This window comes from Colobus angolensis, unplaced genomic scaffold (genome assembly GCF_000951035.1).
Source record: "Colobus angolensis palliatus isolate OR3802 unplaced genomic scaffold, Cang.pa_1.0 Scaffold241, whole genome shotgun sequence".
Taxonomy (NCBI): domain Eukaryota; kingdom Metazoa; phylum Chordata; class Mammalia; order Primates; family Cercopithecidae; genus Colobus; species Colobus angolensis.
In genome coordinates, this window is record NW_012115611.1 from 5,385,287 (window position 1) to 5,407,659 (window position 22,373).

Below are 22,373 nucleotides of genomic sequence, written 5' to 3' on the forward strand. Positions count from 1 at the left end.
TTCACAGGGTAATCATTCTAGTTTGCTCAGGATAGCACCAGTTTATGCTCATGGGGTAGAAGATAGCATATTGCTGAAGTATTCTCGGATCTCTCCAAATATTAAAATGCCATTTGTCCTGGATGTTTTAGCCAAGTGCTATTATTTATGGTTGCACTAAAACAAATAGGGATGGGTTTGACAAATCACTACTTGGTATTTTATATTCTGCCATCTTCTTTTCCAGGAGTGTGAGATATAGAGTTATACAAAAGCAGAAAATTATTTTTCACACGAGGATAATACGGTAATATAACCAGTGATATCCCACCTCTCTTTTTCAATGCTTTCCAGATGCAAATTTTATTGTATCAATCATTCAAGGATAGCTTGTAGGACTCTGAAGACCCAAGCAGACAAAAGTAGGTAGTTCCTCCTTATTTCAGTTGGTATGCTGAGAAGGTTACTAATAATGCTACTCTTCCAGCACAATGCTTCTGGACCGCCAGTGAGCTTGGTCAGTAGGAACCACAGGAAATTATGAGCTATGTCTATGTTATATATGAGAGGAAAATTGAGGATACTAGTTTTGTCATAGGGTTTATAGATAATTGCCTGTATTTTCTTGCTATAGAGATTTGGTCAATTATTGTATGGTACAAAACAGTGGTAACTATAGCTGTAAGATGAATAAGACCTTCCACCTACTTTTGTAAACAAAGTTTTATTGATGTAGTGAAATTCACAGTTATGTTTGTCTGTGGCTGTTTTCATGCTTCAACAGCAGAGTTGAATCACTGTGATAGAGACCACATGGCTCAAGAAGTCTAAAATATTTACTATCTAACCCTTTACAGAAAAATTTGCCAGCCCTTGTTATAAACCTACAACTATTTACATATTTTACTATGCACTGATGAACATTTCTTATTCTACAATTAATACTTACTTTTTAATAAAATTAAGTTTCAAATTTGTTTCCCTAGAAAATTGATGATGAATATGTAGTTGCCCCTAGATTATGTCACTATTAATGATCCACTGTAGGATATTAGTGACATTACTGACTGTATAGAAACCAGAATGCATACATTAGTTGAGCAATCATAAGCATCTATTTTTTAAAATGTTAGTAAATATTTTAGAAGACTGTCTTCTGATGATGATTTAGGTGCATAAGCAGAAGGTCTTCTTACAGATCACTCTGTGAAGCACGTCTTTTCATTTAGATCAAATGACTGTCCCAAAATTATTTTTCTCATTTTTTATTGCAAGTTCCTGTGTGCATGCAAAAAGTAAAGTGATAGTTGTCAAAGTATCAGCTCAGCTAGTAGACAATTTCATTTACAGTTAAAAAATGCCAGCTTGAGGTGGACGTGGTGGCTCATCCTGTAATTTCACCACTTTGGGAGGCCAAGGCAAGTGGATAACTTGAGGCCAAAAGTTCAAGATCAGCCTGGCCAACATGGTGAAATCCTGTCACTACTAAAATACAAAATTAGCTGGCTGTGGTGGCATGCGCCTATAATTCCAGCTACTTGGGAGCCTAAGGCAGGAGACTCACTGGAGCTTGGGAGGCAGAAGTTGCAGTGAGCTGAGATTCACCACTGCACTCCAACCTGGGTGAAACAGTGAGACTCTGTCTGAAAATAAATAAATAAATAAATAATTTTTTTAAATGAGAGCTATATTAATAAAAGCAGAAACTTCAAATTGACAATCAGTTAATTCCAATAACAGTTTGCTTTTTCCCTCCAATTCATTACATTAAAATAAAGTTTTGCAAGTTTATTCTGTCAAAGGCAAGACATCTGACAGCATTGGTAGTGCTACTGGGAATTTGTGAATTCTGCAAGACATACTCAAAACTAAAGTTATTGGTTCCTGTGGTGAAATTTTAAATTCACATTTTGTTAAGTATGTGGCATAATACATTTTTTTGACCAAATATAGAAAAGTATGGAGCAGAAAATATAGGAAATGTATTGTAGTTCACACATAGTTCATGTTTTGTTACAAATTGGTCATGATATTCACACAACTAAAATAAAAACTGTAATTGCAAAATTCACAAATAATTTTAAATACTCATAGAGTAACATAACTAATTTGTCATGACAAAACTACTATTGAAAAAAGTGTAACATGGCATAATGTGCTTTTTTCTTGCTTCTTTTCATCAACATTCAAATTTTAGAAATGTTTAAGTCTCCAAAGAATGACTTTGAAAATGAATCTAAGGGTGCAGAGAAGCTTTGACATTTTAGTAACAGAATGCTCTACATTTAGCTGCATCTTGCTCAAATCAGTTTCAAAAATTTAGTTAAACAGTTAAAAGAATTTAAGTACCAAAGAAATCAGTTTTTGAACATTACAGTAAGTTGCACTTTTTAAATAAAACACTGAAGTTTATTTTTCCATGACTCAAGAAAGACATTTAGCAAATTTAATAAGATTTCAAAAGTATACAAGATTTTAAATATTATAACAGTGCTTTGGAATAGGTGGATTTGTGGGAAGCATTTGAGGGGGGCTCCTAAATTTCAAGGATAAACTTACATACTAGAGCATAATGGAAATAAATTGAGAGGGTTGACAACTTTGCAGCATCTAAATTTAGCCAAACATTCTAAAGAATAATAAATAGAAATCATTTACTTCATGATTATCTTGGAAAATGTTATCTAACAAACTGATTTTGAATAAGTAAAATATAGAACTCCTATAAAAATATTTCATCCTTGAGGAGGTCCTTCACATCCCTTGTAAGTTGGATTCCTAGATATTTTATTCTCTTAGTAGCAAATGTGAATGAGAGTTCACTCATAATTTGGCTATCTGTTTGTCTGTTATTGGTGTATAGGAATGCTTGTGATTTTTGCAAATTGATTTTGTTTTCTGAGATTTTGCTGAAGTTGCTTAACAGCTTAAGGAGATTTTGGGCTAAGTTGATGGGGTTTTCTAAATATACAATCATGTCATCTGCAAACTGAGACAATTTGACTTCCTTTATTCCTGTTTGTATATCCTTTATTTCTTTTTCTTGCCTGACTGCCCTGGCCAGGACTTCCAACACTATGTTGAATAGGAGTGGTGAGAGAGTACATCCCTGTCTTGTGCCAGTTTTCAAAGGGAATGCTTCCAGTTTTTGCCCATTCAGTATGATATTGACTGTGGGTTTGTCATAAATAGCTCATATTATTTTGAGATATGTTCCATCGATACCTAGATTATTGCGAGTTTTTAGCATGAAAGGCTGTTGAATTTTGTCAGACGCCTTTTCTGCATCTACTGAGATAATCATGTGGTTTTTGTCATTGGTTCTGTTTATGTGATGGATTACGTTTATTGATTTGCATATGTTGAACCAGCCTTGCATCTCAGGTATGAAGCTGACTTGATCGTGGCAGATAAGCTTTTTGATGTTCACTTTGCCAATATTTTATTGAAGATTTTCACATTAATGTTCATCAGGGATACTGATGTTGTGTCTCTGTCAGACTTTGGTATCAGGATGATGCTGGCCTCATAAAATGAGTTAGGGAGGACTCCCTCTTTTTGTATTGATTGGAATAGTTTCAGAAGGAGTGGTACCAGCTCCTCTTTGTATCTCTGGTAGAATTCGGTTGTGAATCCATCTGGTCCTGGACTTTTTTTGGTTGGTAGACTGTTAATTATTGCCTCAATTGCAGAACCTGTTATTGGTCTATTCAGAGATTCAACTTCTTCCTGGTTTAGTCTTGGGAGAGTGTATGTGTCCAGGAATTTATCCATTTCTTCTATATTTTCCAGTTTATTTGCATGGAGATGTTTATAGTATTCTCTGACAGTAGTTTGCATTTCTGTGAGATCGGTGGTGATATCCCCTTTATCATTTTTTATTTCATCTATTTAATTCTTCTCTCTTTTCTTCTTTAGTAGTCTGGTTAGCATTCTATCAATTTTGTTGATCTTTTCAAAAAAACAGTTCCTGAATTCATTGATTTTTTGAAGGGTTTTTTTTGTGTCTCTATCTCCTTCAGTTCTGCTCTGATCTTAGTTATTTTTTGCCTTCTGCTAGCTTTTGAACATGTTTGCTCTTGCTCCTCTAGTTCTTTTAATTGTGATTTTAGGGTGTCGATTTTAGATCTTTCCTGGTTTCTCTTGTGGCCATTTAGTGCTATAAATTTCCCTCTACACACTGCTTTAAAAGTGTCCCAGCGATTCTGGTATGCTGTGTCTTTTTGTTCTTACTGGTTTCAAAGAACATCTTTATTTCTGCCTTCATTTTGTGAAGGAACTCTTCAAGGAGAACTACAAACCACTGCTCAAGTAAGAGAGGATACAAACAAATGAAGAAACATTCCATGCTCATGGATAGGAAGAATCAATATCGTGAAAACGGCCTTACTGCTCAAAGTATAGATTCAACGTTATCCCCATCGAGCTACCACTGACTTTCTTCACAGAATTAGAAAAATCTACTATAAACTTCATATGGAACCAAAAAAGAGCCCACATAGCCAGGACAATCCTGGGCAAGAAGAACAAAGCTGGAGGCATCAAGCTACCTAACTTCAAATTTTACTACAAGGCTCCAGTAACTAGAACAGCATAGTACTAGTTCCAAGACAGATATACAGACCCATGGAACAGAATGGAGTCCTCAGAAATAACACTGCACATCTATTACCATCTGATCTTCAACAAACCTGACACAAATAAGCAATGGGAAAAAGATTCCCTATTTTATAAATGGTATTGGGAAAACTGGCTAGCCATATGCTGAAAACTGAAACTGAACCCCTTCCTTACTTCTTACACAAAAATCAACTCAAGATGGATCAAAGACTTAAACATAAGACCTAGGATCATAAAAATCCTAGAAGAAAACCTGGGCAAAAACCTAGAAGAATACCATTCAGGCATAGGCACAGGCAAAGACCTCATGTCTAAAACACCAAAAGCAATGACAACAAAAGCCAAAATTGATAAATGGAATCTAACTAAACTAAAGAGCTTCTGCACAGCAAACGAAATTGTCATCAGAGTGAACAGGCAACCTAGAGAATGGGAGAAAAATTTTGCAATCTATCCATCTGACAAAGGGCTAATATCCAAAATCTATAAATAACTTACAAATTTACAAGAAAAAAAAACAAGCAACCCCATCAAGAAATGGGCAAAGGATATGAATAGACACTTCTCAAAATAATACATTTATGCAGCCAACAGACATATGAAAACATGCTCATCATCACTGGTCATTAGATAAATGTAAATCAAAACCACAACGAGATACCATCTTATGCCATTTAGAATGGTGATCATTAAAGTCAGGAAACAACAGATGCTAGAGAGGTTGTGGAAAAATAGGAATGCTTTTACATTGGTTGTGGGAGTGTAAATTAGTTCAACCATTGTGGAAGACAGTGTGGTGATTCCTCAAGGATGCAGAACTAGAAATACCATTTGATCCAGCAATCCCATTACTGGGCATATACCCACAGGATTATAAATTATCCTATGATAAAGATACATGCACATGAATGTTTATTGCAGCACAATTTGTAATAGCAAAGACGTGGAACCAACCCAAATGTCCACCAATGATAGACTGGACTAAGAAAATGTGGCACATATACACCATTGAATGCTATTCAACCATAAAAAAAAAAGGACGATTTTATGTCCTTTGCAGGGACATGAATGAAGCTGGAAACCATCAATCTCAGCAAACTATCACAAGATCAGAAAACCAAATGCTGGATGTTCTCAGTCATAAGTGAGAGGTGAACAATGAGAACACATAGACACAGGGAGGGGAGCATCACACACTGGGGCCTGTCAGGGGTTGGGGGTTAGGGGAGGGATTGCATTAGGAGAAATACCTAATATAGGTGATGGGTTGATGGATGAGCAAACCACCATGGCACATGCATACCTATGTAACAAAATTGCACATCCTTCACATGTAACCCAGAACTTAAAGTATAATTTAAAAATATATATATTTATCTGCATATTGTATATCAAAAATAAATTTAATAATATCTTCCTTTAGCACACATTTTTTAAAGAAATTAACAGAAACCTCAACATGTGTTCAGTGAAAATGTCCATAATCTAAAATTTTATGGTTAAGAAGTGCCAAATAAGGACATGAACAATTTCAAATTCATTGGTCATAAATGCAAGTTTGAAGAAAGATGTAAGTGATTTTATGGTGAAAAGCATATGAACTGTTGGTCAAACTCTTCTTTTTTTTTTTTTTTTTTTTTTGAGACGGGAGTCTTGCTCTGTCGCCCGGGCTGGAGTGCAGTGCAGTGGCCGGATCTCAGCTCACTGCAAGCTCCGCCTCCTGGGTTTACGCCATTCTCCTGCCTCAGTCTCCCAAGTAGCTGGGACTACAGGCGCCCGCCACCTCGCCCGGCTAGTTTTTTTGTATTTTTTTTTTTTTTTAGTAGAGACGGGGTTTCACTGTGTTAGCCAGGATGGTCTCGATTTCCTGACCTTGTGATCCGCCCGTCTCGGCCTCCCAAAGTGCTGGGATTACAGGCTTGAGCCACTGCGCCCGGCCCAACTCTTCTTATGCTATAAAAAATTTAGAAGCAGTATGATTTAATTGTATTAGCCAAATTGATTTATTAAACTTTACCATAAAAGTATTCCGTATATATAACTTCTAAAATTGTATTTTTCAAAAATAAAGGAAATATTTCACATTTAATTTGAAATACATAGACAAAATTAAAGTTATTTGTGTATATGTATGTATATATATGCATTTTTTACCTGAAAATTGTTCATCACATTCACAAATGAAACTATTTGAAGTAATATTGCTGCAGTTTCCATGGAAACAGACATGTGGTTGACACTGGCCAATTACTTCTGAGCAATTCTTTCCTATAACAATGAAAAAAAGTTTTTTTACATTGCATATCAATATCATAACCATCAGTTTTCCCTCAATTCTTTAATAATGAAAATATCAAATTCTGACAAATGCAATTTCAGTTATGAAACCATGTTACAATGATGCATTTAAATTGAAATAAAAATTAATTTTGGCACTTTACATAAGTTTTTTATCTTCTGACCCCAGACTATAATATCCAAATATTTTTTTCTGGCTAGTGATATTTGAGCTTTATTTTATTTATGTAATATTTTAAAATTTTAATTGTGTTTTCATGGTAGATAATATTAATACATAAAAGTACCAGTTTTTCAACATACACTGTTAGTATTGCAATGATAATTTACAAAGTGATACATTCAAATGTGTATTGTGTCTCAGCCTTATCCCCTAGCCAAGGGAACAATTCAAAAGGAGAAATGGCTGCCTGGATTCTCAGAATTTGTGCACAAACTTGCAAATTCAACACTTCTTTGCACTTGCTGCCATAGCAAATTTTCAAAATCTCACTTACACATACTATTGTGGTCCCACTACATCAGTTAACACAGCCTTCCATAATGTACTCATTCTATGCATATTTAATCATCTTATAATACCCTTAGTAGAGGAATGTGCTTTGGAAATCCCAGGCATAGCAAGTGGAGAAATGTTGTTACAAAACAACTGCATGTAATTTGGCAATATGTTTTTTTCTCAGTTTAATTAAGCTTTTAATTTAATTTATGAGCAGTTTTTGCCATTATCATTGATGTCTTTCAAATTCCTTATGTGCTGACATTCTTGCCTGACTAATGCAGAACTCTTTTTTCTTCATTTGCCTCCAAGCAACCCTAAACATAATGAAAATATAAATAATGAAAATATAAATAAAAATCATGTTTCAAAAAGTTTTCCAAACATAAAAACTAAATTAACAGTATAATGCTCAATAGGCCATGCCCTAATTAAAACCTAGTGAGTTTTATGAGCTGAATTGTGCCCACCCAACCCCACCACATTCATATGTTGAAGTCCTAACCCTCAGTATCACAGAGTATCTATATTTGAAGACAATATATTTAGAGAAGTACACAATTAAGGTTAAATAAGGTCAGTAGGATGCGTCCTAATCCAATGTGACTGGTCTGCTTTCAAGAGGAGAACATTTACACACAGATACATACAGAGCAATGACAACGTAAAGACACAGGAAGAAGATAGCAGTCTGTGGCCAAATCAAATCGATCTCAGAAGAAAACATGCCTGCCAATCTTTGACTTTTGGCATCTAAAATTGTGAGAAAATAAGTTTAGCCATCCAGTCTATGGTACTTTGTTATGACCACTCTAACAAAATAATGCAGTGAGCATTCTCAATTGTTTTCACAATTCTACATAATTCATTATCTTCTTTGATTTTAAAATTGAAGTAATTATTTATAATTAAAGTGGCAAGTGGAGTATTCTTAATGTTACAAAAATAAGTAAGCATTATTTCGATATTTTATAGTGCTCAAAGTTTAATGATTTAAAGCACCTATGGCAGAAAGAAAGAAAGAAAGAAAGAAAGAAAGAAAGAAAGAAAGAAAGAAAGAAAGAGAAAGAAAGAGAAAGAAAGAAGAAAGTAAGAAAGAGAGAGAGAAAGAGAGAAAGAGGAAGGAAGGAACGAAGGAAAGAAGGAAGGAAGGAAGGAAATCTTGAGTAAGAAGCAAACCATTCTATGCAGTTATAATAAAAGCACTAAAATAATATCCCATGAACTATGAATGCATACATGCAAATTAATATTCTGACACATGGTAGAAATTTTCTAACCAAATATTCTTTAAAACTCTTTGGATGGGTGAAAATGGATGCTTTAAAGACTGTCTATTAAATTGCTTTGTCATTCACTCCAAACCAGCAGTTTCAGTGTTTTCACATTTTCTCTAGTCTGCCTTAACTTTAATCACCTGATATACCCCAGCGTAAATCAGAGGTATAACTTGCATCTTCTATCACCAATGCCAGTACAGTCAAATGATAATTTGATCCACGTTATAGAGACAATACATTCAGTGGCTATTATTGGTATTAATTTCTATAATGATCTTGGTACTGAGCTATTAGGTTCAAAATGAGTATTTGAAAGATTGGATTAGGTGAATTTTACAGCCTACCATGGCTTAGTGAGGTCTTCCACTACATCTTTTTTTTGTTGTTGTTTTATTTTATTTTATTTTATATTTAGACGGAGTCTTGCTTCATTGCCCAAGTTGTAGCGCAATGGCACTCTCTCAGCTAACTACAAATTTCACCTCCCGGTTCAACGGATTCTTCTGCCTCAGCCTCCCAAGTAGCTGGGATTACAGGCACTCGCCATTATGCCCAGCAAGGTTTTGTATTTTTGTAGAGATGGGGTTTCACCATGTTGGCCAGGCTGGTCTTGAACTCCTTACCTCAGGTGATCCGCCCACGACGGCCTCCTAAAATGCTGGGATTACAAGTGTGCGCCACCTCCACGCCGGCCCCCATTACATCTTACCACACAGCCCCTTTGGCGCCTACGGAGTCAGCTTCGGGCACATGGGAGAAGGAATCCCCCTAAAGCCTGCCTAACACAATTACAGTTAAATCCCTGCAGGTGATCTGCTCTAGACATAGCTCTGCTCTAACCTTCCTTCCTCTTATGACCAAAATACATACCAATCTGCTCTTTTCCTATACGATTATTATCAGCCGTGTCAAATACTTCTGTTTGTTAGATCATCGTGGTCTTATTTCACTTGTAACTCTCCACGCCAGGTCTGTCAAACTCTCTGAATTCTTTCACAAGTTTCCAAGGTTTAAATGTTCCCTACATTTTTTCAATCTTTCTCTTCACTTTCCTCCGATGACCCCAGATTCCTCTAGTATATTCTCAAGTACAGAGAGTTTTATTCCCTTCAAACCTCACTTTAGCCTCAGGCAGCATCATTTACATTTTTTTTAGATTGTCTTTCCTCTGGCTTAATTACTCACCAAACATCTTTTTACAACCTTTCCTGATTATTGCCTCTTATTGAGCTTATCACAACTGGTTATTAATTATAACATCTTATTTTCATCCTTGTCACTACCAGCTATAAATCAAGGTTTGGATGCCATACCAACATCCATTTAAAACATTGCTCTTGGCTCACAATTATCTGTTCCTCTCCAATTCTGCCAAGTGACTTCAATGACTTCCCTTCAACCATAGTTCCTTAACTTCCTCTACTCAGATGCATACATCATTTTCAAGTTATCACTTATCTAAATACCATAATCTTGGGAATTCATTCAGTGACTAAAAGCTTTTATATTATTCTGATAATCTTATGTTTTAATGTATGAGACATTAAGAATGGATGTTGGGAAAGATATAAATATAGATATTTCACTATTAAACATGTTTTTAAGAACCTTCTTTCAGTTAAGCAAAAAGCTTATTTTGGAGGATCCCTGATAGGATTTGTATATGTCCAGAATCTATATTTAGCCAAATCTAAGGAATCTATTAAAATTTTTAAAATGCAGTTTGATTTCTGTAAAGTAACCATTTATAAATTTGCTGTGTTTATTTTAATAAAATTATATATTTTAAACAATCTTACCTGTAAATGGTGGGTGACAGACACATTCATATCCTTGCTCATCCCAATTTCCTCTTTTATTTATGCAACTGCCATCATTTTTACATGGTTTAAAAGAACATGCATCAAGTTCCTGGCAGTATTTTCCAGAAAATGGAGGCTGGCAATGGCAGCTATATGTCTTGCTCCAAGCTTCACTAAGACATTTACCATGACCAGAGCAAAATTCTGAACTCAGAAATTCCTGGCAGAACTGCTGTTTCACTGTCACATTTAGTCGAAGTCCCAGTGGACAAGGTGATGGACCACTTGCCATAACTGTGATAAAATAATGTGTTCCAACACTCAGCCACTTAGAATTAACAGTGTGCATTCCTTTTAGTCTGCAACCAAAAAGTAACTGATCTTCCGTTGTGGTATTTTGCACACAGCCAATGAAAGATGTTTCAGAAACATTCATCAAATTTATTTCTGGAAACTGAAGAGACGGTTCAGAAGAAATTACAAGGATATCTCCTAATTGAATTTGCAAAGGGCAAATCTGGGGAACAACTTGATTGCCTGAAGTATCTATTTTAGTGTTTACACCCAAAAACCAGCAATCTCTGTAGAAGTCCAAGCAGATGTTTTCTGTTAGTGTCCAATTTACCACATGTGATGAGGGTTGTGGATGCCATTCTTCCACCAATTTCCGTCTACATGTTTTTCCATTTATAAAAGAACTGTGAAAAACCATGAGGCTCAGAATGACAATTGATTTGTCAGTCATTTTTGGGCAACTGTATTTCACAGTTTATCATAAAGAATTGCTGCAAAATGGTGTTTTAAGTATTGTTGGAAATTTCCGAGCAAAGGTTTTGTTAGGGATTCCTGGGAAATGGAATTGGCTTTTTTTCTGTCCCCAAAGTAGCTTTGATGACAATGTGCTTTGATGGAGAAACGGAGGAATTTGTATGTTGTAAATATTCCTTTAAACAGAAAAAAAAAACATACATTGTTAGTGAAGTTTTCCCTAAATTACTTAATAGTATAGAAAATGCTAGCTCTTTCTGGAGATTTAATAAGAGCCTACACTGCAAAGATGTCACCAGCAGCTGGGGACCTTCTTTGGGAAAGAAAGCCAAGAAAAACATGATCAAGATATGTTGATCTGGTCAAGCTTTATGTAGTCACCTGATTTTGAAAAGTTCTGGCTTCATTACATAATTAAGTCAGCAACTTACTGCGGTCTTTTGTATTTTCTCTTTACACCAAGCTTCAATCTAATTGAAACACAGCACAGCCAAGATTCGTTTACAGATGGTTTCAATTTTCCTGGGATCTAAGCATTCCTCTTCTGATTAGTTTTCAAAAAACACCTTTAAAACATAGAAGAGTAAAAGTCATTTAAATATATTTTTCATGTAATATTTTTATATGAAAATAAGCCTTAAAATGTCTGAAAGCGACAATCATGTTCCTTTTATCCAGAGGATGGGAGCTTCCATATATATATATATATAAAATTCTGTTGTGCAAATGACCAAAACTGGAATGAGTCTTCATCAACTTCTGTAGGAATGGTGGAAGGTGTCAGATCAAGAGGGAAAAGGAGGTCAAAAAGCAGTAATGAAAATATTATAAGTAAAACGGTAGTAACTGAAAGGAGGGGTCAGTCCATCAATTCTGTTGTTCCAGAGGGAAAGAAAACAGAAAGGGTTTCTGAGTTTAATATATTGACCTATTTTCTTTAAAGGTAACTACCAATTATTGAAAGTTTTCTCTGTACAAATCACTCTACTACTTGATTAACAAATAAACTGCAATCCTCACAATAAAACTCAAATTTTAAGAAGAAAAGTAAATAAGTTCAGTGAAAAAAAGTGTTCTTTGGATGTCAGTTATGTTATTCATGTAATGTCCTTAGGCAACCTGAGATTTAATTATCTCCACTTTCAAACAGGTACACTGGGGAGAAGTACAGCTAATTAACAAGGTAAGATTGAAGATTGAATGACTATTTAAACATATATGAGTCACTCAATAAATAGTAACTTTTATTTTTGTTATTGTACAATTTCATCCAGCAGGTAAGTGGTATATGTTGGATTAAAATTCAGATTTGTGAGATTCAAAATGTCGGCACTTTCTACTGTACTGTAAAGATCAATTACATGCTGTTAAATTATGTTATGCCATTATATAATTTATTTGTTAATTCATATCAAATCTTTATGGTAAGTCTAATATCTTAATGGGCAGTCTAGATCAGGCAGAAATCAAATTTTAATTATAAATTACCTCTTTGCAATTTCAGTTCTACATTTTAGAAATCTATGAAATATAAATTCATATGTGACATATAACACAAATATGCATATAGAAAGATAAAACACAACTTCTACATGATTAAACATTCTACATAATCATGTTAATTTCAAATATATTAATCACCTTGTTAATTTTATAGATTTAAATTATTAATCTTGCTAAAGGTTTTAAAAAATAATTCAAACAAGTATATTTGAGTTCAATCTATGTACAAAGCAATATGCTCAGTACCAGGTTCATCAATAATCAGTTGGAATAAGGTATCAGTGGAAGGAATTAAGAACTCAGTAAAGGAGACAGATGATTAGACAAGCAACATCATCAAATTGCTATCAACAAAATAGTCTAATAGTCTATGAGACATGTAGCAAGGACATTTAATCCAAGCTAGGAAAAAAAATCTAAGCTAAAATGATGAAATTGAATCACCTGGGAAAATTGCCAAAGGAAAAATGTTCCAGGAGAGAGCATCTGTCTAAAGATTTTGAGGCGAATGTGACACTGGATGCCTTTAAGGATGTAAGAGAAGTGGAGCTTTCTCATCAAAGAGGCAAAAGGAATTACAATTAAAGAAAAGCACTTGATTTAGGAAGAGATTATATCAAGAAGTAGCAGCCATTCTCAGTAAAGGAGCTCGTATTTCATCTGAGAGCAATGAAGAGCCTCCTGAAGATTTCATATAGGTGATTAACAAAAAAATAAAATAAATCCTCACTTAACTTTGTCCATAGGTTCTTGGAAACTGTGTCTTCAAGCAAAACAACATATGACAAATCAATTTTGTTCTCTCTTCAATGTTATAAAGAAAAAACAGAGGAGGAAAAGATGTTATTTGAGGATCAACATGTTGTGTGTGGTTTTGCTTAAACTCACAATTTTGAAGAACTTGTCAACTACATTGAGAACTCATTATAATTTAATAGTATTAGTCTAGTTTCAAGGTGAGGAACATATTGGTGAGTGCAATTAAAAGACTTGAGACACTTGTGCAGGAGACAACATTAAAGTAGTGAAATAATAACGAAGACTGATTAGTACAGAGGCAATACAAATATAACACTGGTGGGAGTCCACAAATATTGAAATGGTAGAATTACTACATCTCCAATGCTGTTGACCTAAAGAAAGAATAAAATCCAGGAAGACCAGTTGGAGCAATAATACGGCAAGGAAGAGGGGAGAAGTCTGATTCACTTAAGCATACACTCAATTTAAGGTCTATCTGAGTGATTTTCTAGCACAAGTGTTCAGAAATCACAAGAGAGAAAGTGAGGTTTTAGAGAAAGATACAAATCACTAGGCAATACTGAAATACTTTTGTACCTGTAAATCACAAATTTACAGTAGTAGCAACCTGCACAGGTGTATTATTTTCCCAGTAGCTTAGTTGAAAAGGATACACTAAAGATTAAATAGCAAATGAGTTAAACACAGTCACAAATTTATTTCCACACGTAAATGCGAAGAAACAAATTACATTTGCATTGAAGCAAAATTAGGCCTGTGTGACATTTTTAGACTGACTGCAGATGTGAGCTCGCATTATTGAGGGGCTAATCCCATGCTTCTTAGAGCACGCTGGGTCTCTAATTATTGTGCATTTATGTTTTCAAAGAGAAAGTGGCTTGATGCATTGCATTTCCACCTGGTAAAAATTTAAATAAATGAAAATAACAGCAAAGGAAAAAAAAACACTAACAGAAAAACATTTGTGAAGTCACTGTGTATCTATACATGCTGAATACAAAATGCTTTGGATTTTATTGGGAACTAGAGCAATATAAACATTATAAATTTGAAAAAGGTGATATAATTTTGACCCAAAAGGTATGATGTTATGTGTCTCAGCTTTTCATTTATAAAGACATTCTTCAAACCCTGTCAAAATGGCAAGCCAAATGGTATTCTCCTCAATTCTAAACACACATATTGATTATAATGTATTTAAGAGTTAAAATGAGGAAGTAATTTTATCCCAGGTGATATTATCATTAACATCTTATAAATTCTTGAACCAAGAAGTCCAGAAAGCCAGAACTATGATGGAGACATTGACAGCATTGCACATAATTACAACCATAACATCCCTTGACAGGTTACATTAGCAGAAAAATATTTCACAGGAAAATATGTGTAATTTCAGATGAATATGAACTGTATCGCTTTTATAGTACCTTTGTAGTTAGGTTATTCTAACAAATAAAGCCCAACTTAAATTCGGTAGTTAAGAAAACATGAACAATATTTCTTCCTTTCACAAATAGCTGTCATCTTAAATGACATCTTTTAAAAAATAAAGGAATAGGTTTAAACAAATAAATTTTATATAAGCCAAAAAATAATTTGAATATAACATGCTCATTATAATAGTTGGCATATAACAGGCATTCAATTAAAGATAGCTGAGTAAATATTGGAGATGACAGATGTAATTTATTTTTATTTGCACTCAATAGATAATATTATGAACTGTGGAAGCCTTTAATAAGCTTGTAGTTGATTCTATATACCTGATATTTTTCATGTTTCACTTCTTTGAGGACTATGACCTCCCGAAAAGCAGCTTTTTATTTGTATGAATTATACATTGTACTTTCAAAACATACACAAAGAGGAAAATTAGAAGAGATAAAATTAACAGATACAAAAGTTGTCATAATTTATGCCTGTTCTCTAGAAAGTAAGCAACAAATTTTACCTACCACAGATTGGACTAAAATTATAGGAGGGGAGTGAAAATGTGTGTTTCAGAAATGCTAATATAGCTACCAGCAGTATGAATGATGAACATTTTAGCAAGGAGACTAGAAAATGAAAAAAATGGTAAATTTTAAAATAAAACTGAGATAGAGTAATGGAGAAGAGACAGCTGATTTATTCATTATTTTTGAAGGGAGTAGTGACTGACTTTATCGATTATGCACCTACTATGTGGGAGACACCAATCCTTCTTTAGTCCACTGTCTTGGTTATGACAATGATCCTGTGAGGTAAATAGTCACAGCCCCATTTTAAAAATGAGAAAACTTAAGTCACCATAGTGTCTGAAGAAATCAAAATAAAAAGAGTAAAAAATAAAAAATAAAATGAGAAAACTGAAGCACAGAAAGACTGAGGACTTGCCCAAGCTCACACAATCAATAAGCAGTGGTGGGTGGATTGACTTGACTCTAAAACACATGTTCTCAGTCACATTTACCATCTCATACACAAATGTGCACACCCAGTTAGGTTTCTGAGGCGAGGAAGGCAGCTAATTGAAGAGAAAGAATATTCACAACATGATTGCCAATAAGGCATAATAAGGCATAGGATTAAACAAAGTGGTTCAGGCAAAAGATGACTGAGAATCCTGAGGAACAATAATATTCAAGAGAGAAGTGAAAGAAGGTATCTCAAATTATCCTTGGATTTTGTTAAGAAAGATAAAGAAAAAGGTTTTCAGAATTTTTAGAGTTGGCACTTCTATAAATTATGAAGTGAGTTTTCTATATTTGATGATCATAATGGTGGTAAACTCAGTAACTGGTCAGTTGATGCTATAAGAGCAGGTAGATTTGAGTGATATGGTGGGATTAAGCGAGAGAAAAATCAAATTTAGAAAAATCTTTGAAAAAATTGTGTATAGAAGAAGAGAATTAAGTAAACAAGTTGCCAAAATAGAGTTAAAATCTCATTTACTACATCAACTTCTTCATAAAGCAGTGTTTAAACTCAGATCTCTAGGTTGAGCACCACTCTACAAGTGCCTTCACATTATAGTATCCTTTTTGAAGAAGAAATAATAGGCAGAAATGTACCTTCATCAGATCCCTCTTATTTCTGTCTCCCAGGTTCATATAATCCTAAATGGAATAAACAGTCAGGAATGAAGTGATTGTAGGGAATGTGCTGGGTCAGTGATGTCAGAAGTTACAAAGAGCCACAAGACTATGAGTGTCACAGATGAGCTAAGGAATGAAATGCATTGTGGATTATGCCTGGGGATGTGGAAAGGTCAGAACTTTCTGTTTTGCTCATTACTCAGCTACTTACAAATGTATAATTTTATAATGCTTTTTAACATGCTTAAATGTTTAGAGACTAAATTTAATATGTCATTATTTTTAAAAATATTTTCCTTTTTACTTCACACGCTGTATGAGTAGGCCTCAGAAATTTTAAATAGCTGTATTAAAGAGTACTTATTAGAAACAGAGTTTATCTTCTGTGAAGTGAAACTGGTTTTCTGTAAGTAATCTAGAATATTATCACTATATCTGTGAATATCCATGCATACATGTGCGTTTGTGTGGGGGGGGGAGAAGGGAGATGTATGCAGCCTCATCTCAATCTGAGTCATCACAGCATATTGGTATTGTTAGTTATTTGTCTTTTGTAGATGATTAAAATGAGAATTTAAATGATTGCATTGAGGTTTCATTATTCAACACTTTTAAGATCATATTTCTTATTTCTTAACAGAGATAATTTTTTTCTAGAATATTTTCATTTTAATGAGGAAAAACTACATTTAAGAAAAACACCTAAATTATAGTTACCATAATCCAGTTGGTCTACAGTATATAGATTAAAAGTGGTAAAGAAATGGAAAGAAACATCAATATATTGTAATTGGAGTGAAGAATGAATGATGCTTATAACTCACTGATTCACAGAGTATAAATGATTTGCCATTCAAGGTATCATTTCAATTGCAATTATAAATTTTGTATTAACTTTTCTTTAGTTTGTGGTTAAATTTTTATCAAAATATATTTCCATATGTGACATTATAAAAAAGCAAATAGATTTTGACATATTAAAATACGCTGCAAGAAATTAGTTTTTTTTTTTTGAAACACTTGAAGCTTGCCTTAAAAAATATTATCTAGACAACTTTGCCATTAACTAGAGGGTGAAAACACTATCATTAAACAGAAATGGATGAGATGATAGCATCATACCTTTACCAACATGCTTATTTGCTTTTAAAAAACAGAGCTGGTTTTATAAAATAAAATGTTAAATAAATTATGCCTTATATACTTCCTTTTCCTTTCTCCACGTATGGTCTTATAGATTATTGATTTTTTAAAAAATTAAGTATAACTTCTTTTCCATTGTCTATATATTTTAGCTTTCGTTAAAAAAAAAAAAACAAAAACAAACAAACAAAAAGGTTCTTTGTTTAAACATTGACCTTTCATTGAAATTAAGATAGCTTAAGCATGTACAAAGTCAAAGGCTATATGTGACTTCCAGACAAAAATGTTTTGCTTCCATGTTTTGACAATTATGAATAAAGCTACTCTAAAGAGCATAAGGATGTCTTACAAAACTAAACATACTCTTACCATGTGATCCAATAATCACACTCAATTCACACAAATCATACTTTTGGTATTAACTCAAAGAAGTTGAAAAATTACATCCCAGAAAATACTGCACAGGGATCTTTATTATATTAACTTTTAAATGCATATTTTAAAAAGTAGAGTTTTAAATTTACAAAGTTATTAGGAAGAGAGTGCTGAATGTTCTTATGTATACCATATTGTCCAGTTTCTATGATTTTTTAATGTTTCATATCAGTATAATACATTTGTCATAATTAATGAGTTAATAGTATATTAACTAACTAATTTTACTTAATGCCAATGCTTTCTTCAGACTTTTTCAGTTTTTACATTATGTCCCCTTTTCTTTTCTAGGATCTTATTCAGGCTACTACATTACATATAGTAGTCATATCTTCTTAGGCTCTTCCTGGTTGTTACTTGTCTTGTTTTGATGACTTTGACATTTTTTAGGACTATTGGTTAAGTATTTGTAGAGGAACACCCTGCAATTATGATTCATCTGATTTCTTTTCCATTGTTGTATAAAAGTAGTACGTATTGGGGAGAAAGACCACAGAAGTAAAATCTTTAAAAAGTGAAGCAGTAAAGTTTCATTTTCATCGCATCATATGGAATATAAGTAGTCACCATTAATGTTAACCTTGATCACCTGTCTTGAGGTAGTATTTGTCAAGTTTCACTATCACCCTTTTAACCCTGCCTCTATTGTCATATGAATGCTTTGGAATGTAATAAACTATACTTAGTTTTGGAAGAAACTATTAAACTGTTTTCCAAAGTGGTGGTACCATGATTTTAAAAATTTTTTTCGAGCAGTTAATCAAGAGTTATCATTACTTTGCATCTTTGCCAGCGGTAGTAGTGTGAGTTCTTTGGATTTTAGCCATTTAAATAGGTATTTACTGATATCTCATTGTTGCTTGCTGAAATTTCTAATGACAAATGATGCTAAACACATTTTTATATGCTTATTTACCATCTATATATTTTGGGGGTTGAATTGTCTATTCAGATCTTATGCACGTTTAATTAGCTCTTTGTTTTATTATTATTATTGAGTTTTAAGAATCCTTTTACATTTGGATAAAAATTCTTTGTCAGATAAGTGTTTTGCCAATATTTCTCCAAGCAGTTGTTTTTATTATCTTAACAGTGTCACTTCAAGGGCAGATTTTAATTTTAATAAAGTCCAAATTTCCATTTTCTATCATGGAATTATGCTTACAGTGTTGTATCAAAAAATGTATTGCCAAGTCTAGGGTCATCTACATTTTATTTATTTTATGTTTATATTTATTATATATTATGTATTATTTTTTATTTATATTATGTTTTCTTCTTGAAATTTTGTAGTTAAGTGTTTTGCATTTAGGTATGTAATTCATTTTGATCTAACTTTTGTGGAGAGTGTAAGTTGTAAATTCAATGCCTATGTTCATTTTATTTTCATATGAACATCAAATTCTTCCAAAACCAATTAATAAGAAGACTATACTTTTGGCTTTGAACTGCATTTGATTGTTCATCACAAATTAGTTTATTACATTTGTGTGGTTCTATGTTTGAATTCTCTATTCTGTTCCATTGATATACATGCTTGTTCTTTTGTCGATACCAGGCTACCTTGATTATTGTTGCTTAATGGTTACATGTTGAAATGAGGCAGAGTGTATTCTCCAACCTTATTTTCTTCAGTATCGTGGTGGTTTATTCTAGTCTTTTGCTTTGCATAAAAATTCTATAACCAGGGTGTCAATATTGGCAAAATAGCTTGATGTAATTTTGGTTGGGATTGTACTGAATCTATGGATCACACAGGTAAGAAGTGAAATCTTAATTATATTGAGGCTCCCAGTTAATGAACATGGAATCTCTTTCCATTTATTTATGATATTTATTTAGATTTGTATCTGAGTTTAGTTTTCCATGTATAGGTCGGTACATAATTTTACAGGTATATATCCAATTATTTATTTATTTTGGGTACTATTACAAATGGTATTATTTTTCATTTAAATATTAGTTGTTCATTGCTATCACATGGGAAAGCAGTTGACTTTTGTATACAGTATTAAATTTTATCCTGGACACATGCTATACTGACTTATTTAAGGCATTGTTTAATATTTGGGAATAGAGACCATTTTAACTCTTTCTTATTAGTCTGCATACATTTTCTTGCTTTTGTTTTCTAATTGTGCTAGTGAGAATTTCCTACTGTTGAATAGGAGTGATGAGAGGACACTCTTGGCTTGTTCCAGACCTTTGGAGGAAAGTGTCCATTTTTCTACACTAATTAGCATAACTGTAGGATTTTACTGATGTTCTTTACTAAATTGATGTTTTTCTTCTCTGTTTTTTGGCTTTCTGAGAGTTTTCATCAAGATTAGTTGTTAAATTTTGTAAAATATTTTTTCTGTGTCAATTTATATAATTATAAAACACTTTTCCTTTAGAGAATTGATATGGTAGATTACAATGATTAATTTTAAAAGGGAGAGCTAACTTTGCACTGTGGTATAAATACTGTTTTTCATGATTTATTATTCTTTTTACTTATTGTTGATTCAAGTTTAAATATTTGTTGAGAATGTTGTGTCTATGTTCATGAGAGTTATTAGTCTATAGTTTGCCTTTATTTTAATATATTTGTCTACTTTTGGAATTAGGGTAATGCTAGCCACAGGAAATGACTTAGGAAGTGTTCCAGCTGCTTCTATTTACTGGAAGGGGTTATGAAGAATTGGTATCATTTCTTTCTTTCATAGTTGGTAGAATTCACCAGGGAATTAATCTGAGAGAGGTGATTTATTTTATGGAAGAGCATTAGTTATTCATTCAATTTCCTAAATACATGTAGGCCTATTGAGATGATCTTTTTGTCCATGGGTATTGATAGTTTGTGTCATTCAAGAAATTGGTCTATTTTATCAACATTTTCAAATATTGAGACAGAAAGTTGTTTTTAGTATCCTTTTATATGTCTTCTTAATGCCCATAGGAACAATAATGGAAATCCCTGTTTGATTTATTATATTAATAACTTATATCCCTTCTCTCTTTTTTCCCTTGATTAGCCTGACTAGAGTCTTTATAAATTTTATTAATATTTCCAAATAATAACTTTTGTTTTTGTTTATTTTCTTTATTGGTTTTCTATTTTTAATCTTACTGAGGTCTAATTTTAACTATTTCTCTTCTTTTGTTTAGTTTGGCTGAAGTTATTGTTATTTCTCTAACTCTTTAAAGTGAAAGCTTAAGTTATTGATTTTAGATTTTATTTTCTAATATATGCATTTAATGTTATACGTTTGTTTCTGTGCACTGCTTTTTCTGGATCTCAATGGTTTGACCCGTTACAGCTTGATTTTCATTTAGTTCAAAATACTTTTTTAAGTTTCTCTTCAGACTTCTCTGACCAATGTGCTATTCAAAAGTACACTGTTAAATTTCAAATAATTTGACATTTCTTCGAGTATTATTCTTTTACTGAATCCTACTTTTATTCCACTGTGGCATGGGGATATATGTTTTATGATTTCATTTTGTCTTCATGTGTTCAGGTGTGTTTTATGGTCTAGAATGTGGTTTGTCTTGTTAAATGTTCCACACAGTCTCAAAAGAATTCCTCCCACTGTTGGGTAGAGGACTCTATAAATGCCAATTATATCAAGCGGTTTCACAGTGCTGATTGGTCAATCATATCTTTATGAGGTTTCTGCCTGCTTGGCTTATCAGTTAAAAATAGGGGTATTTAATGTATCCAACTATAATGGTGGGTTTTCTCTTATTCCTGTCTGTTTTATCACTTGTCGAATATATTTTGGCATGATGTTGCTAGGTTCATTCACATTTAGGATTGTTATGTCTGCTTGCGGAATTGATTCTCTGAAGTCTGCTTTATCTGAAATTACTTAAGCTACTGAAGATTTCTTTTGATTAGTGGGAGCGTAATATATCTTTTTGCATCTCTTTTAACCTACCTGAGTCTTTATATTTAAAGTGTTTCTTGTAAATAGATTATAGGCGGGTCTTGTTTGCTTATTTGTTTTTCTCCACTCTGAGAAGCACTTTTTTTTTTCTAACTGTATTTTGTTGATTTCCATATTCCTCTTTTTCTATGTACTCTGGTTTTAGTTGGGTACTTTACATGATTATTTTTATCTTTTCTCTTAGAGAATCAATTATACTTCTTTTAATGATTGTATTGATTGTCCTGAAGTTTACAACTTTCTTTCTTTCTCTTTCCTTCCTTCCTTCTTTCTTT

General features: G+C 33.1%; 1 protein-coding gene across 2 annotated transcripts in view; it reads right to left on the reverse strand.

Annotated features, from left to right (window-relative positions):
* EYS (eyes shut homolog (Drosophila)) overlaps positions 1–22,373 on the reverse strand; it is a 2,062,375-nt gene that overhangs the window by 1,831,782 nt on the left and 208,220 nt on the right. For both annotated transcript variants that reach the window (XM_011945635.1, XM_011945634.1), the window contains exons 3-5: positions 11,678–11,812; positions 10,476–11,422; positions 6,754–6,867 (exon numbers count right to left, since the gene is read on the reverse strand). In XM_011945635.1, the coding sequence (XP_011801025.1) occupies positions 6,754–6,867; positions 10,476–11,223 (862 nt within the window). In that variant the 5' untranslated portion in view covers positions 11,224–11,422; positions 11,678–11,812. The remainder of the gene's footprint in view (positions 1–6,753; positions 6,868–10,475; positions 11,423–11,677; positions 11,813–22,373) is intronic.